Source organism: Cervus elaphus, chromosome X, assembly GCF_910594005.1.
Source record: "Cervus elaphus chromosome X, mCerEla1.1, whole genome shotgun sequence".
Lineage (NCBI taxonomy): Eukaryota > Metazoa > Chordata > Mammalia > Artiodactyla > Cervidae > Cervus > Cervus elaphus.
This window is the reverse complement of record NC_057848.1, coordinates 37,884,582-37,901,983: the sequence shown is the minus strand read 5'-3', so window position 1 is coordinate 37,901,983 and position 17,402 is coordinate 37,884,582. Positions and strand designations below refer to the sequence as shown.

The 17,402-nt window shown below is 38.3% G+C and overlaps 1 protein-coding gene across 3 annotated transcripts in view; it reads right to left on the bottom strand.

Moving 5' to 3' along the window:
• Positions 1-1,706: 1,706 nt before the first annotated feature.
• HTR2C (5-hydroxytryptamine receptor 2C) overlaps positions 1,707-17,402 on the bottom strand; it is a 329,358-nt gene continuing 313,662 nt past the window's right edge. For 2 of the 3 annotated variants that reach the window (XM_043896129.1, XM_043896128.1), the window contains one exon: positions 1,707-5,139. In XM_043896129.1, the coding sequence (XP_043752064.1) occupies positions 4,316-5,139 (824 nt within the window). In that variant the 3' untranslated portion in view covers positions 1,707-4,315. The remainder of the gene's footprint in view (positions 5,140-17,402) is intronic. The other variant, XM_043896130.1, reaches the window with a different exon arrangement.

The window sequence follows — 17,402 nt, the reverse complement described above, 5'->3', positions numbered from 1 at the left end:
GATTGATCCCCTGCTTCAACTTGGAACAACTATGAAGCTCCCCATGGGAATCAGCTAAGTGTGATATTGTTTTTGTTTTTTACAGCTCTCAATTGTCTTTCCCTTGGTGTTATGGTCTTTGACTACATGCAGAATTAGTGAAGAAGGGTGATACATTTTGGTTGAGTTTGTCTTTGTGAACTTATTTTTACAAAATTCAATTTAACCTTCAAAGAAAATGAAGTGAAGTTGCATATTTTTCCTTCCAAAGGTGCATGGGGAGTAAGTCCTTACTGTGACTACATCAGAGCCCAGTTTCTCCCTCTGCCCATTCCTCCTTTCTTCCATTCCCCCATGCAGATGGATCCCAAGATCCTTTCCTAATACACATCCTGTACACTTATTTACATCCAGAATTTATATCCTAGGGAACCCATTCTACCTCTTAGAACAATTTATAAGTGTGGTATGGGTCACATAATATTTGAGGACCACTATGCTGTTACCTACTCTTGTTGGCATTACCTATAAAAATACCTCTTTCTAGTACATATAGCTTTCTGTGTGATATGTTAACATATGTCTAGGGGAATATGCGAGGAGAAACGGGCCTCAACCATGGAGATTGCATTGACCTAAGAGGGAACTGATTAACTGTGTGGGAACTGTGTTTCTGCAGTAAGCAGAAACTTACTGCTGCTTGATGACAACAAGTATGTTTTTCTCCTCAGACCACAAAGACCTTCCAGTGCTATGGGATAAGACACTCCAGTCTTCCTTCTGACCCTCCTTCCCTTTTACTGGTAATAATGACTTCAGTTCTGTGCCATTCAACCTCTCTCCATTGCTTCACTATTGGGCAAGAGTAATCCCTAGCTTCAGCGGTATAAGATATTTGAAGCCATGGGCAGCAGTGACCCCATTGGTTTCAAAGTGGCACTTCAGCCTTTATTCCTTGACCCACTCCTAGGAATCAACCTAGTAATCGTTGCAAAGGAATGAGGTACTCCTGCTTTCTTCTCAGGGAACTGAACTCATGCCAGTAGCTCACACAGCATCAGAAAGGTATAAATGGTGGAAAAAAAGGCCAGTGGATTTTGTCACACATGGCTCCAGGTATGGAGGAACAGAGGTGCTTAGTATGTTGATCTTGATGATAACACAGTCATCCAAGGCCATTTGGGATAGAAGTCAGTTAAAGTGATCAAGTCACACTACATGACTGAACAGTGGGGAGTTGCAAGGCTACTTTTGGCAACAGGAACAGATAATAAATGCCCACAAATATTGATGCTCAATGTATACCTATTGAACATAGAGTGACTACTATCAACTGGAAATAAAACTATCAAAATTACAGACATGGTCCTCTCTGCTCTTGGAGAGCTTAGAGTCTGATGGGGATAAGAGAGCAATCCTATAGCAAAGAGAGCATGTGAGCCACCCTAGGCCCCTACTCAAGTTAAGGAATGTAGGATTATTTCAGAGTCCAGTTATTCTGTTCATGAGGAATCAGTGATGTTGTTATTAATATTGCTTTTGTCATGTACACCTCTTGTCTTTCCTCTAGTGTCAGTCTTTGAGTGCACAGAAAAGGGTAATATTCTCTGGTTGTATTTGTCTTTGTGAATTTATTTAACCAGTTACAATTTAATTTTCCAAGAAATGAAGTGGTGTATTTTTCCCTCAAAAGACGCAGGGGGGGAAAAGGCAGGCGACATATTAGGCAACATTTAATAAATTTAATAAATTAATAGGAAATATCACAAAAACCTGGAATGGATAACATACAAGAATCAGGAATAAGACAACACTTCTCAACCACTCACAAAAAGTACCACTTGATGAAGGAAGATTTACAGGAAATAATATAAGGCAGTCCATTGCATGTGTCTTAAACAGATATACATATATAATAGTACATCAAAATGATCTGTTTGACAATAAATTCACCATGTTTACACTTATCGCATGGACTTTAAAACATTTATAAAAGTTGTAGATTTAACATTGAACTGTAAGATTTATATCCAAATGAATATACTTATTTCATACCAAATTGCACAGAACTTATGAATAGCACACAATTTTAGAATAATTACTGTGTTGGGTACTATTAAGTACTACTGCTTGATGACATAATAATTATTAATAAATGTGCTATAAGCTATTATCATTCAACTTATTGCTAGTGCTTTTGAAAATCAGTGGTTTATATTTTCTTTGTAAAATATGTGCTATGAGCTTGCCCTGATAGTTCAGGAAAGAAATCAGATGTTTCCAATTTTCTCTATACTCACAATACTTCAGATCTGATCACATGGTCTTTTTAAAGACTGCCAAAGAATCTGCATTTAAGTCATTCTTATAACACCTACTCTGCCTTACATTAATACAAATTGATGGATTTATGCAACATACACAGCATACATGCGGGACACCATGTATGTGCAGAACTCATGCTCAATGTATACTATGTTTCTTCAGACATTTTCATTTCAGTAAGAATTAGGTCTCGTTCAACTTCATATAATTGTTTTTAACATGCAGTTCGACAGAGCTAACAGGCAGGTAGACTTTACTTTCATGTTATAATTGGGCATGCTCAAGCAATTGACTGGCATTTGGCAGTGTTGCAAACCACTTAGGGACTGTATGAGTTTTCTCAAATACAGCATCTCTCCCACTGCCCTTGTGGCAGACTGTTCGATTTATCTATGCTGTGTGTTGAGGACACACACTGGGGTTTTTAGAAATTTGGATTCTGCCTTCACCAATTTCAAGATACTCTAAGGTGTGTAAGTAACTGTCAGGCATAAGAAATAGCATCATGAAATCTTTGGAAATAGATCCACAATTGTGTGAAATGGACATACATGGAAATATAGTTACTGGAAACACTTGTATACTCTGCACACAGCATAGACTTAATGGTCTGACTTTAGTAATGTTTGAAAACCTTTCATGGTTAACAAACTAGTAAAATGGTACTGAATTCTTATAGAGCAACAAGCCCACGAATGAAACAATGGCCAACACTGATTGTAACACAACACTATATTTAACAAAGGTTTAAACTTCTGGTATGTAATTGCAGTACAATGAAGAGCTTGCCACTTTCACAAATTAGCTGCAGCCTTTCCCTGCACTAGAGAGTTTGGAAGGATCTGAAAATGAGATATTTTGTTTAAAATCCAAATGGAAACGCTGTATTTCTTTTTTTCCCAGAGTTCAGTAAAAGCTTCTTTAATTACTTTTTTTTCACATTCTAAGGGCCCAGTTCTGTAGTCCTTAATCAAGTAAAACTTCCAAAGTCTTGGGCATCTGCTTCCAACACAAGTTTTACTCAAAAATGGACTGCTAAATTAGGTCCTATAGATAGAGGTACCATAATTAATATACTATTTTAATAAGGCTCAAAAATGCTAATTTCATTTTGTGTGTAGCACACGAATTTCCAGGATCCTGAGATCAAAACCCAATTGATGTTGAATCCTGGATTGGGGAATAACTCTGGGATTTTGTTTCCCAGTTTAATCATGGAATTAGGTATTTACTAAGGACCAGAATGAAAACACTAATTCCAGTTTGCTTGTCATTATAATCAGAATTTGAACATAAGAAGTGAAAAGCTATTGTTGGTGTATATATCTCTTGTCATCCTTCCACTTCTGTAGTTCCGGTTAACTAGCTGCTATATTAAAATGCCACTATGTTTGGGGATAGACATTGCAGTAAAATATCAACACAACATTCTGACAATGTCAAAATTTCCCCTGTGTGTGACAAGAAGTAAGTTCTGCCTTTGACTCACTAATAGTTGTGATAGAGTTTCAGAAGGCAGAACCTATTTTACTGTATTTATGTGTGTAGATGAGCAGAGCAAGAATTTAAAGTGCATATTTACTGTTAACCCGGAAAAAAGAGTCCACCGAATTTGTTCAATTTTGATGTGGTTGAAAACCACTGTCATGTGTATCATTCTGGTCTCCTGCAAATGCCACCTGAGAGGAACATCAATGTTTCCTTATATGCAAAAGAAAAAGAGAGAGAGGAGGGAGAAAAAGAAAAAGAGGGAGGGAAGGAAGGCTGGAAGGGGGGAAAATCAACATTTTTGCATCAATCAAAATAAGTTATTCTCAATCTGTTATAAACAGTAAATATAGAACCCTAAATCTCACTATTGTAAGCATGATTGTAAAGTACAGGATTGCAAAGCTATATATAAAACACACTTTTCATACAGCAATATTTACATTGGTTATGACCAACAGAATTAAAGAACAATTTCCTACATTTGTAGCTTTACCATAGGAAAAGACTGTGCTGCCCTTTCTTACACACTACTAATCCTTTCACTAATCACATTGGCGGGATTAACTGGTAGCTCCAAATTCTCAACTTGCATCTCTATACCAGGCTCCTTGTCATCAGCTTTCTTAATTACTGGTTCATTGGTGTGCCGGTAAATGTTAACATTAAGCTCCCTCCCAGACAAAGCAGTGGCAGCAACTCTCGGGATTTGTCTGATTGGAGGCTTTTTATCTGCCTTATAATTGCAGCGCAAATAGTTGGAGAAAGCCCTTCGGTAAACTTTGTTGAAAAGAGTGTACACCAGAGGATTAATTCCTGAACAAACATAGCCAATCCAAACAAACACATTCAGAAGCTTTTCCATGAGCTTTTGATTACAAGCCTTCCCACAAAGAACTGACAAAATATTAGTAATAAAAAATGGGCACCACATGATCAGAAACACAAAGAAAACAATGCCAAGGACCTTCGAGGCTTTCCGTTCATTGTTGATAGCTTGCATGGTGCCCCTAGGCCGTCTTTCTTTCTTCTTCCTTCGGCGTGGGTTCAAATCTTGGTTCGGGTTTGCAGAGCTCTCTTCATCGGTGTTCGTCTTGCAGCATTTCAAGAAATTTAGGTTTATTCCAGGCGGTTCCTCAGTGTGGCCGTGCAGTAACATCAGAGCTTGTCGGCGAAGGACGTGAATCGTCAGACAGTAGGTAATCACCATGATTGTCAGCGGTATGAAGAAAGCTACAAAGGACCCAATAAGAACGAAATTTGGGTCATTCAGCACGCAGGTGGTGTTGTTGACGAACACCTTGTTTTCATCCCTCAGTCCAATTACTGGGATAGGAACTGATACACCTACAGGAACAAAAAAAGAAGGTGGGACATTGTTACAGCATATGGAAGCATTGAACAGATCTGTATAGTGGGATACATTCAATTGCATATCACTGGAGAAAATTTAGATCTGATATTTGTTGAAAGCTATTCACAGCATAAAGTGATAATCACATGAAAGAGTAACAGTATGATATCAGAAAATGACAGCTTTTTTTCAAGTTAGGAATGCCTTCTCACCAATTTTCTGTAAAAGACTTGGAATTACCATTACTGAGATAATTATAAGTATGGTTGTACATAACAGTGAATTGTGTCTTTTTTGTTTTAGCTCCAATTCCTAGAAATGTCCCAGATCATAGAAGGCATTCACTAAATATTTGTTGAATGAATAAATTTGTGTCTGTATTCAATGACATCAATAAATTCAACTGTTCATTTTTAGCATTCCAAATGCAATAAAAATGATGTGCATACCACCTAGGAATAATATCATGTCGGCATTGACAAGGCTGAGTTTGAGATGAGTTTTTAGCTAAGGACATCCTTTCCCAAGGAAAGTGGTCAAAAAAGAGGAACTTCTGTGTGTGAGTCCTTTGGAGACAGAGCCTGGGAGCTCTGGAGTTTTTTGGAGATGAAGAAGATAGTGGGCCCCCCAACAGGAATTAGATCTGACCACAATGCAGACATAGTCTCCATGCAGAAACTGAAGGAATTGTCTTTTTAATAAGCATTTTCCTGAGACTCCGGGAGAGATATAGTCCTCCCATTTACATGTAGAGTTTTGAACTCATTTGTTTTTTAAGAATACTGAGAGGTGTTCATCTAGGTAAGCACTTCCACTAATAAAGAAGCTCACAGGCAGAAAATATCAATAAGAAGATGGGAGCAGAATCTTGTGCCTGAGCATAAGTGATGTATCTAGAAAGTTTTGGAAATCATTATGGTAAATCATTATGGTAGATCTTGAAGAGGTCTATCACCAACAAGCAGGGATAACTTGCACAAGTGAAATTCAAATTGGTTAATTTATTTTTCTTGTGTCCACAAGAACTTGAAGCCTGGGACAATTCAGGTTGCACTTCTAGGATTCTATCAGAGATCATTATGAGGATTCCTGGGCTGGTACATATTTGTACTATGAACTGTGAGAAAGGATAGAAGCACACTCTCAAAGATCATTGCTGGCTTTAGGGAACACACAGGGAACCATGACAAATCTGAAAATCCCTATAGATTGTCTTAACATGCTTTGTCAGGTATAGAATGTTTGATGATCAAGAGGGGAAAATATTTTTCTTTGCTAAGAGCTTGCTGATGACATTGATTGGTATTTAATTTCTGGGAAGACACGAGGAAGAGTATTTGAAAAGTTATCTTTAAGCCTTCTAATTCAGACCTTGAATTTCTTACATGACTGGGTTTTTTTTTTTTTTTTTTCTAGAGAAAGAGACCAAGTGATAGTATGAGAAGCATCAATAGATGTGACAAGATTTCTTGGGGTATTGGTACATACCTGCAATTCTGAACCTAGGCATGCCATTTAAGAAGGCAAGAATGGCTGTGAAAACTAGGAGACACTGCAAACAGAAAGTGTCTTCAGGTAATACAGTACAGGATCTGATGAAGCGAACTTTGAGCTCTAGATGGGAAGAGTGGCAAGTGTCAGAAGCTAATAGTCACCAAATTTGATGAACCACACAGGTTACATTTCTTAAGAGTTATAAAATGATAGGTAAGAATGCTGACATCTTGTTTGTTAGAATCTTTATTCCAAAAGCCATAAATATGAGGGGATATGTAGAAAGATCATAGATCAAGCTTGCCTGAAAGAAGCCAGTACTGGCTTATCCTTCATGAAATGTTTTAGTGAGGATAAGGTTGTAGGAAGTTTTCTGGAGTTAAGGAAGCTAATATGAGATTAAGAAAAGAGGGAAGGGTTTCTTAAAAACAAATCATTTACAACAGAAAAAATTAGAGAACCTAACATTAAGAGAGTCTTAAAATACCAATCAAGCAATGTTAATATGTGGACCTTCTTGGAATTGTGATGCAAGCAAACACATTTTTAAAAATATTCATGACACAGGTGGAAATGTGTTATTTTGAACAATAACTGGCCTTTGATGATAGTAAATAACTATCATTCATTAGTTTTTAAAAGTGATGTTGATATTGTGGCTATGTGGGGAAAAATTTATATTTTTAGATATGTATATACTGACGTGTTTATGGATAAAATATTATGATTCTGAGGTTTGTTTTGAAATAATATGGGAGGGAGAAGTGGACAGAAGTACAGATGATGCAAGACAGTCCATAAATTGATAAATCTTGGAGCTGGATAATGAGTACATGGTTCTTTATAATGTAATTCTCTCTGATTTTATAATCTTTTAAAGTCTTTCTATGAAAAGTTTAATATTAAAAACAGAAGCAATTAAAATAAAACAGAGGTTCTTTCTGAAACATAGAAAGAAATGGCTGTTAGACCTCAGATGATAAAAGTCCATCCTATGGACGTAAGATTTACTACCATTGCTAACTTTGGAACTGATTACTTCTAGAGCAAAAGTCTTGGGGTCCTAAGTGAAAACACTTACCATTTTGGTATAAATGTGGAGAAGAAGGCCATTTTCTGACAAAATGTTGGTAGAAAACTGTGTTATACTTTCTCAGGATCCTATAGCAAGACCAGAGGAGGGGTAAAGTGGAATGGATCCCCTTCCAAACTGTTCCCCTCCACTGCCGTCCAACAATGTGGGAACCAGACCCTGAGGCTAGGAACTTAATCTAGGGAGTTTGCATTCATTCTGAAAGAATTCTGACAAGGTTAGACATATCTACACTCAGGATACAAGTGGAGAGTCATTTCCCCAAGTAAATGTTGCACAACCTTTTAGGTATTCCTAGATATCTGAAATTTCTAGGGAAGGCCTCACACACTGACCATAATATCAGTGGAAGTCAGCATTACTCAGAGCCCAGCTGTGAATTGGTATTAGCTTGTTTCTATTAAAAGATTTATTCACTTTCCTAAGGGAATCTTGGGCCTAAAAGTAGGCCTTGTCTAGAGACAAGAGAGGATAGCAGAGTGATTCCAGATAAGCTAATGATGTTATTGGGTGTATGAAGTCAATTTTATCCCTGGCATCTATTTGCATAATCTTTTGTACGTTGAACAAAGAGTGATTCTAAAGCTGCCTTTTACTGAGTCTATCTTATGTGCCAGGCATTAAGCCATGTGTATTACTGACATTAAAGATATAAAATATATTATCTCAATTTCATTAAAACTCCTATAATAGAGATATTATTTAGTGAAGTAGCTTAACCATTTTACCAAATCTATATTGTCATTTGTTTTGTTTTTGTTTTTATAGAAACTGTGAATGCAGTCAACAAAACAAGAAACTCAGTTACATTTGACAGTATCTGGAAATTATATAAATAATACTAATAGCAACTAAATCAGCATTAATAATAGAATCTATTATATAGATTATCTTATTCAATACTTAAAAAAAAAAAGTATATGTCAGCAGTTCTCAAAGTGTGGTTCAAGGATCCAGAGGGGCCTCTGAGATTCTTTTAGAGAGTTTGCTAGATTTCCCTTTTCCAACTATTCAGCTTTAAAACTGCATATTCTTATAAACTTCATACCAAATAGCATACTACAACAGGTTGAAAACAGATACATCTATGAGAATCCAACTGTCTTTCCATAAAACTAAATATTGGAGAGATTTTAAAACTGTTGAACAGTGCCTGTCTTCTCTCAATTATTTTTGGAAAAATAGTTAATTTTTATTAAAAAAATGTTATGTTAACATTAAATGGATTCATTGCTGTTATTTAAAATGATTCATAGATATTTTAAACATTTCTCAGTCTTAATTTCTAATATAATAAATATCAATAGATATAATCCACATAAACAAAAGCTCTTTGAGGTCTTCGTTTGTTTTGAAAAGTATAAATAGGCCCTGACACCAAAGAGTTTGAGAACTGCTATTCTATATTAGTGGATGAAGTTATTTAAACCCTGGAGAGCTAAATTCAGCCAATGTATAAAGTGTTTCTCAGTATTTTAAATTAGTCAATTAGTAGAAATTCAAGTGATATCAAGTAAACACAAACTGTCAATAATAGCAACTAAATATTTTACATGTATTATCTCACTCATTGTCATAAAAATTATAAAAGGTATATACTATTTGGTGAAGTTAACTTCAGAAAACGAGCTTAGCAAGTATAAAGGAGCAGTCTTTGATATTTTTAAATCTTTGACTTGACCAAGGAGAAAAAGTGAAAATGAACTACCATAGATAATATCAGTAATAAATAGCAACAATTGTAAAAATAATTACTTTTTACTGAGTTCTTTTTATTTGTCACACACTGAATTAAATGTTTTACAATTACTATATACTTTCATATATTATTTAATCCAGACAAGAAACATAAAAAGAAGGAATGATTAACTAGAATCACTTAATCTTTCTGAAATTAACTTTGAAAAATGTATATCATCTCTAGAATTTTAGAAACAACAAAAATAAGTTATAACTGGTGTTCTGCTGAAAATATCAGATACTACTTCAACCAATAAACACATATTTTGCATGCATTGTCTCATTTGTGTCTCAAAAAAACCTGTAAAATTGATTATTATTCATTAAGGTTACTAAGGGAGAAAAAAATACTTTCAATAAACATATGGGGTCTTAGCATTTTAAGAACATTGAATTCAATAACAGTTATAGTTCAAGTTTTTATTGAAAATATGTGTTACTATGACTACTAGTTATCATTTATTGAGTGCTTACTGATTTTGGTACTTTAGCTACAGTACATATTTTACATGCATTATCTTATTCTAGCCTCATAAAAGACGTAAAATAACTTGGTGTGGTTATTTTACATCAGATAAGGCAAGCAAATTTAGAGAATGTATAATGATGTTTGCATTATTTCTTAAAGCCTTGAATTCAAGCAACACAGATCAATTCTCTTCAAGCAAGCAGATAATAATACCATATGCCCATGGTTCTTAGCTGTCCATTTCTTTCAGATTTTAACATCTTCAATAGTGCTATGTATCTTACAATTGATACTATCTTACAATTAGTGTTGGCCAGACAACAGTTATTACACAGTCATCATTGTCTGTGCATGTGTGAGCCTGGTCTGAAAAACTCCTTTTGACATGTTTTGGTAAGATCAACATTACCAGCAGCAAAATTTACAAAATGAGTATCAGGAGCATGGTAATAGTCCACTGTGAACAAAATATTATGTCATAATACACACAAGCTGGTTTTAGAAAAGGCAGAGGAACCAGAGATCAAATTGCCAACATCTGCTGGATCATCGAAAAAGCAAGAGAGTTCCAGAAAAGCATCTATTTCTGCTTTATTGACTATGCCAAGGCCTTTGACTGTGTGGATCACAAGAAACTGTGGAAAATTCTGAAAGAGATGGGCATACCAGACCACCTGACCTGCCTCTTGAGAAACCTGTATGCAGGTCAGGAAGCAACAGTTAGAACTGGACATGGAACAGACTGGTTCCAAATAGGAAAAAGGAGTAGGTCAAGGCTGTATATTGTCACCTTGCTTATTTAACCCATATGCAGAGTACATCATGAGAAACGCTGGGCTAGAAGAAGCACAAGCTGGAATCAAGATTGCCGGGAGAAATATCAATAACCTCAGATATGCAGATGACACCACCCTTATGGCAGAAAGTGAAGAAGAACTAAAGAGCCTCTTGATGAAAGTGAAAGAGGAGAGTGAAAAAGTTGGCTTAAAGCCCAACATTTAGAAAGCTAAGATCATGGCATCCGGTCCCATCACTTCATGGCAGATAGATGGGGAAACAGTGAAAATAGTGGCTGACTTTATTTTTCTGGGCTCCAAAATCACTGCAGATGGTGATTGCAGCCGTGAAATTAAGAGATGCTTACTCCTTGGAAGGAAAGTTATGACCAACCTAGACAACATATTGAAAAGCAGAGACATTACTTTGTCAACAAAGTCCATCTAGTCAAGGCTATGGTTTTTCCAGTGGTCATGTATGGATGTGAGAGTTAGATTATAAAGAAGGTTGCACGCCAAAAATTGATGCTTTTGAACTGTGGTGTTGGAGAAGACTCTTGAGAGTCCCTTGGACTGCAAGGAGATCCAACCAGTCCATCCTAAAGGAGATCAGTCCTGGGTGTTCATTGGAAGGACTGATGCTGAAGCTGAAACTCCAATACTTCGGCCACCTGATGCGAAGAGCTGACTCATTGGAAAAGACCCTGATGCTGGGAAAGATTGGTGGCAGGAGGAGAAGGGGATGATGGAGGATGAGATGGTTGGATGGCATCATCGACTCGATGGGCATGGGTTTGGGTGGACTCCGGGAGTTGGTGATGGACAGGGAGGCCTGGCGGGCTGTGGTTCATGGGGTTGCAAAGAGTTGGACACGACTGAACGACTGAACTGAACTGAACTGAACTGAACACACAAAGAGGGAATGTTCTGAAGAAGGTATCCTCAACAGCATCAAATGCCACAGAAGAATCTAGAATTTGAGATATTTACTTTGTCTTTGAAAATAAGGAGATATCTGGTAATTATAGAGAGAACAGTTATAGTCGAATAGTGAAGACGGGAAACAGATTGCCAAGAGATGAATAGTAAATGATAGTAAGATAAAAGAGAGAAAGTTTATAAAATACATTTCCTGGAACAGACTGGCCATCATCAAAATGAAAACATAGGTTACAGGGATTTGTTACTAAACTGCAGGGCTATCTCCTAGGTATCTATCTTCATGAGTTTTTCATGGAAATGAATTTTTTCAAGGAGGATCATACAATGTCAAGCTGGCAGGAGTGGTCCCTTGCCTCTCGGAGTAATAAGTGAATCCCTTGAACATGGGAATTGATAACAGAATATGAAAAAACTATTTTCAAAGAAGAACACAGAAGACAAAATAAACACAAGCATTGCTATCTACGCTACCAGATAATAAAATGTGACTGAGAGTTGGAGCAATACTTCATATACTTTGGAAGATAGATGGTGTTGATGCAATGGGAATTTTAAGGAATTCAGAATCAGGTTGAGAGTCAACTTTGAACTCAAGGAGTTGTTAGCTTTGGGAAGAATAGGAACCTAGGCATGCATGAATGAAGGGTATTGAGCAAGGAAAAGACCATAAATGACTTCAAGGGAAGTTGAGCTAAAAGAAGATTATAAAAGAAAACAGTTCATGAGGTGACAAGAAGAATACCCAGGATTTATAAGTTAAACTTGGGCAAGAGTTTATGGAGAACTGAATGTTAAAAAGAAGTAGCAATCAGCAAGTGGAGTCATCTGCGTCTGTGACAGTGGACCAAGGTTTAATAGTAGTCCCAACTTCTCCCAATAAGGTGACTTTTAAGCAATCTGAAATTTCCTGATCAGCACTAGTGAGGTACCTGCATAATAAAACTCCTCCCATTACCTTCCCCTACAAAAGAAGATGACTTGACCTGAAAGAATTGTTTTCTTTTGCTAATAAGTTCCTCGACCCACTCTTCTGCCTATAAAAACCTTCCATTTTGTCCAGTTCCTTGGAGTGCCTGACTGTTCACTAGATGGGATGCTACCCAATTCATGAATTGCTGAATAAAGCCAATTAGATCTTCAAATTTACTCAGTTGAATGTTGAGGGAGGTCCTAGGGAAGTCCAACTATAATATGGCTGAAGGCATATTGTTGTTCAGTCATGTCCAACTCTTGGCAACCCAATGGACTATAACACACCAGGCTCACCTGTCCTTCACCATTTCCCAGAGTTTGCTCAAACTCATGTCACTGAGTCGGTGATGCCATCCAACCATCTCATCCTCTGTTGCCCCCTTCTCCTTCTGCCCTCAATCTTTCCCAGCATCAGGGTCTTTTCCAATGAGTTGGCTCTTCACATCAGGTGGCCAAAGTATTGGAGCTTCACCTTCAACATCAATCCTTCCGATGAATATTCAGGGTTGATTTCCTTTAGGATTGGCTGGTTTGATCTCTTTGCTGTCCAGGGGACTCTCAACAGTCTTCTCTAGTACCACAATTCAAAAGCATCAGTTCTTTGGCACTCAGCCTTCCTTATGGTCCAACTCTCACATCCGTACATGACTACCAGAAAAACCAATACATGACTATTGGGGAAAAAATTCGTGAATCATTGAATTTTTCAAATTTACTCAATTGAATTTTGCTTTTTAACAGTGGGGGAGGTCCTAGCGAGGTCCAACCATAATACAGCTGAAGGTATGAAGTAAAATTTGAAGTAACATCCAAATATGGAAACATTACTACAGAATATGCTACCCCAAAATATGCCTCTTTGGCATAAAGATTATTTGAGTTGATTATTTTGAAACATGGCAGAGACAGGAAAAGCTCTGAAAACTACCGAAGAGAAATTTGCATTTACAAAGGAAATCTCCATTTGTAAATATCAACCTCTCTGTACTGGGAAGAGAGAGTGAAAGTGAAAGTGAAAGTCTCTCAGTCGTGTCCGACTCTTTGTGATTCCATGGACTATACAGTTTTCTGTAGGCCAGAATACTTGAGTGGGTAGCCTTTCCTTTCTCCAGGGTATCTTCCCAACCCAGGGATCGAACCTAGGTCTCCCACATTGCAGGCAGATTCTTTACCAGCTGATCCACAAGGGAAGCCCAGGAATATTGGAGTGGGTAGTCTATCCCTTCTCCAGTGGATCTTCCCAACCCAGGAATCGAACTGGGGTCTCCTGCACTGTAGGCAGATTCTTTACTGGGAAGAGAAAAATGACTAAATCCCAGGAGAATCATATTAATGGAGAGGGAGCCCACTTAAATCTTCATGGCAGACCTAACCCTTGTTTATCTAGCTTTTCCTGGTAATCTGCCATAACTGGCCTTTCCCCACCTCACATCTTCACTTGTCTTTAGCTGAAGATGGTATTTAAGTGGTGCCTTTCACCATCTGGGGGAGTTATTTAGTTTTTTAGGATTTCTCTCATGTATATGCATGCACATGTATAAATAACATACACATGTTAATAAACTTGTTTGTTTTCTCTTGTTAAACTGTGTTTTATTATAAAAGTCTAAGCCAAGAACTCAGAAGGTTAGAGGGAAAATTATTTTTCCTCTCCTACATTACTCACAAGCAAATGTAGACTGAGGAAACGAAGATTATATTTAAGATACAATAATATGCTTACACATTGAAGGTGAAAGCCAATAGAGTGGAAGAGCTTAAAGATACAGAAAAGAAAGGTGAAGATGATAGGTAAGGACCTCTGAGGAGACAAAGTCAGAAATAGTTGGAAAAATTACACTAGGAATAAAGAATGGTTATTCTTTTCTGTTAGAAGAAATAATATAACTGATAGTGGTGGTTAGTCACTCAGTCATGTCCGACTCTTTGTGACCCCATGGACTATAGCTGATAGGATTCTCCAGCCAAGAATACTGGAGTGGGTTGCCATTTCCTTCTGCAGGGGATCTTCTCTACCCTGGGATTGAACCCACGTCTCCAGCATTGCAGGCAGATTCTTTACCATCTGAGACACTGGGGAAGCCCTAATAGCATGACTGGCTAGCAGAAATTATTAGGCCCTATAAGGAATGTAGAAGAGAAATGAGAAGAAAGTGTTAAGTGACAAAAGAACAGAGTTGTTCAGACGATGCACAAACTGGAGAACACTTATACCAAATAAGTTCTCGTATCGTTGCAAAAGTTCTAGGGCCCCCAACAGATTTCCCAACTTGGGGATCCAGCAAAAGGACTGAGAATACCCAGGGAATTTAACTTTGAAGGCCAGAGGGATTTAATTACAGAACTTATATAAGACTAGGGAAACAGACTCTTGGGAGACACACACACAAAACTACCTTGTGTGTACCAGGACCCAGGAGAAAGGAACAGTGACACCACAAGAGACACCACACTTTGCATGAGGTGGCCAAAGTATTGGAGTTTCAGCTTCAGCATCAGTCCTTCCAATGAACACCCAGGACTGATCTCCTTTAGGATGGACTGGTTGAGTCTCCTTGCTGTCGAAGGGACTCTCAAGAGGCTTCTCCAACATCACAGTTCAAAAGCATCAATTCTTTGGCACTCAGTTTTCTTCACAGTCCACCTCTCACATCCATACATGACCACTGGAAAAACCATAGCTTTGACAAGACGGATCTTTGTTGGCAAAGTAATGTCTCTGCTTTTTAATATGCTGTCTAGGTTGGTCATAACTTTCCTTCCAAGGAGTAAGCGTCTTTTAATTTCATGGCTGCAATCACAATCTGCAGTGATTTTGGAACCCAGAAAAATAAAGTCTGACACTGCTTCCACTGTTTCCCCATCTATTTCCCATGAGGTGATGGGATCAGATGCCCTGATCTTAGTTTTCTGAATGTTGAGCTTTAAGCCAACTTTTTCACTCTCCTCTTTCACTTTCATCAAGAGGCTCTTTAGTTCTTCTTCACTTTCTGCCATAAGGGTGGTGTCATCTGCATATCTGAGGTTATTGATATTTCTCCCGGCAATCTTGATTCCAGCTTGTGCTTCTTCCAGCCCAGGGTTTCTCATGATGTACTCTGCATATGGGTTAAATAAACAGGGTGACAATATACAGCCTTGACCTACTCCTTTTCATATTTGGAACCAGTCTGTTGTTCCATGTCCAGTTCTAGCTGTTGCTTCCTGACCTGCATGCAGGTTTCACAAGAGGTGGGTCAGGTGGTCTGGTATTCCCATCTCTTTCAGAATTTTCCACAGTTTCTTGTGATCCACACAGTCAAAGGCTTTGGCATAGTCAATAAAGCAGAAATAGATGCTTTTCTGGAACTCTCTTGCTTTTTCGATGATCCAGCAGATGTTGGCAATTTGATCTCTGGTTCCTCTGCCTTTTCTAAAACCAGCTTGAACATCTGGAAGTTCATGGTTCACGTATTGCTGACTCTTGGCTTGGAGAATTTTTAGCATTACTTTACTAGCGTGTGAGATGAGTGCAATTGTGTGGTAGTCTGAGCATTATTTGGCATTGCCTGCCTTTGGGATTGGAATGAGAACTGACCTTTTCCAGTCCTGAGACCACTGCTGAGTTTTCCAAATTTGCTGGCATATTGCATGCAGCACTTTCACAGCATCATCTTTTAGGATTTGAAATAGCTCAACTGGAATTCCATCATCTCCATTAGCTTTGTTCGTAGTGATGCTTTCTAAGGCCCACCTGACTTCACATTCCAGGATGTCTGGCTCTAAGTGAGTGATCACACCATCGGGATTATCTGGGTTGTGAAGATCTTTTTTGTACAGTCCTTCTGTGTATTGTTGCCACCTCTTTTTAATATCTTCTGTTTCTGTTAGGTCCATACCATCTCTGTCCTTTATCGAACCCATCTTTGCATGAAATGTTCCCTTGGTGTCTCTAATTTTCTTGAAGAGATCTCTAGCCTTTCCCATTCTGTTTTTTTCCTCTATTTCATTGCATTGATCACTGAGGATGGCTTTCTTATCTCTGCTATTCTTTGGAATTCTGCATTCAAATGGAAATATCTTTCCTTTTCTCCTTTGCTTTTTCCTTCTCTTCTTTTCACAGCTATTTGTAAGGCCTCCTCAGACAACCATTTTTCCTTTTTGCATTTATTTTCCATGGGGATGGTCTTGATCCCTGTCTCCTGTACAATGTCACGAACCTCCGTCCATAGTTCATCAGGCACTCTGTCTATCAGATCTAGTCCCTTAAATATATTTCTCACTTCCACTGTATAGTCATAAGGGATTTGATTCAGGTCATACCTGAAAATACCAGAGAAGAGCTAGCCGGCTGCAGACCGGCCCATCCCCCACTGGAGGCTGGGGGGAGGTGGGCACCAGCCAGAGCCAGAAAGGGGCAAACTCAGCCCCAGAGAGGGCATCCCCTACCAAACTGCAAACAGGCTTCGAGTTTCTAACCAAAGGCTTCCTGAGATTCTGGATGGTTGACATCCGCTGGGAGGGTCGTAGCCAGAGATCAGTTCCCTGGAAGAGACACAAGGCACACCGGACCAGGCGCGCCTGGAAATTGAGGTTGGGACCAGGGAGGGGAGAAGTCGCGCTGCACCTGAAGAGAGTGCACTTGTTAAGCACCTGGTTGCCTGAGTTGCTCGGACAGGGGAATGGCACAAAACGCAGGCCCAACCAAGTCTGCGCCTTTGTGAAGTACCCAAGAACCTGAACCTGAGCAGCTTAGACCTGGGAAGTGCACGCAACTCAGGGCCCGCTCCC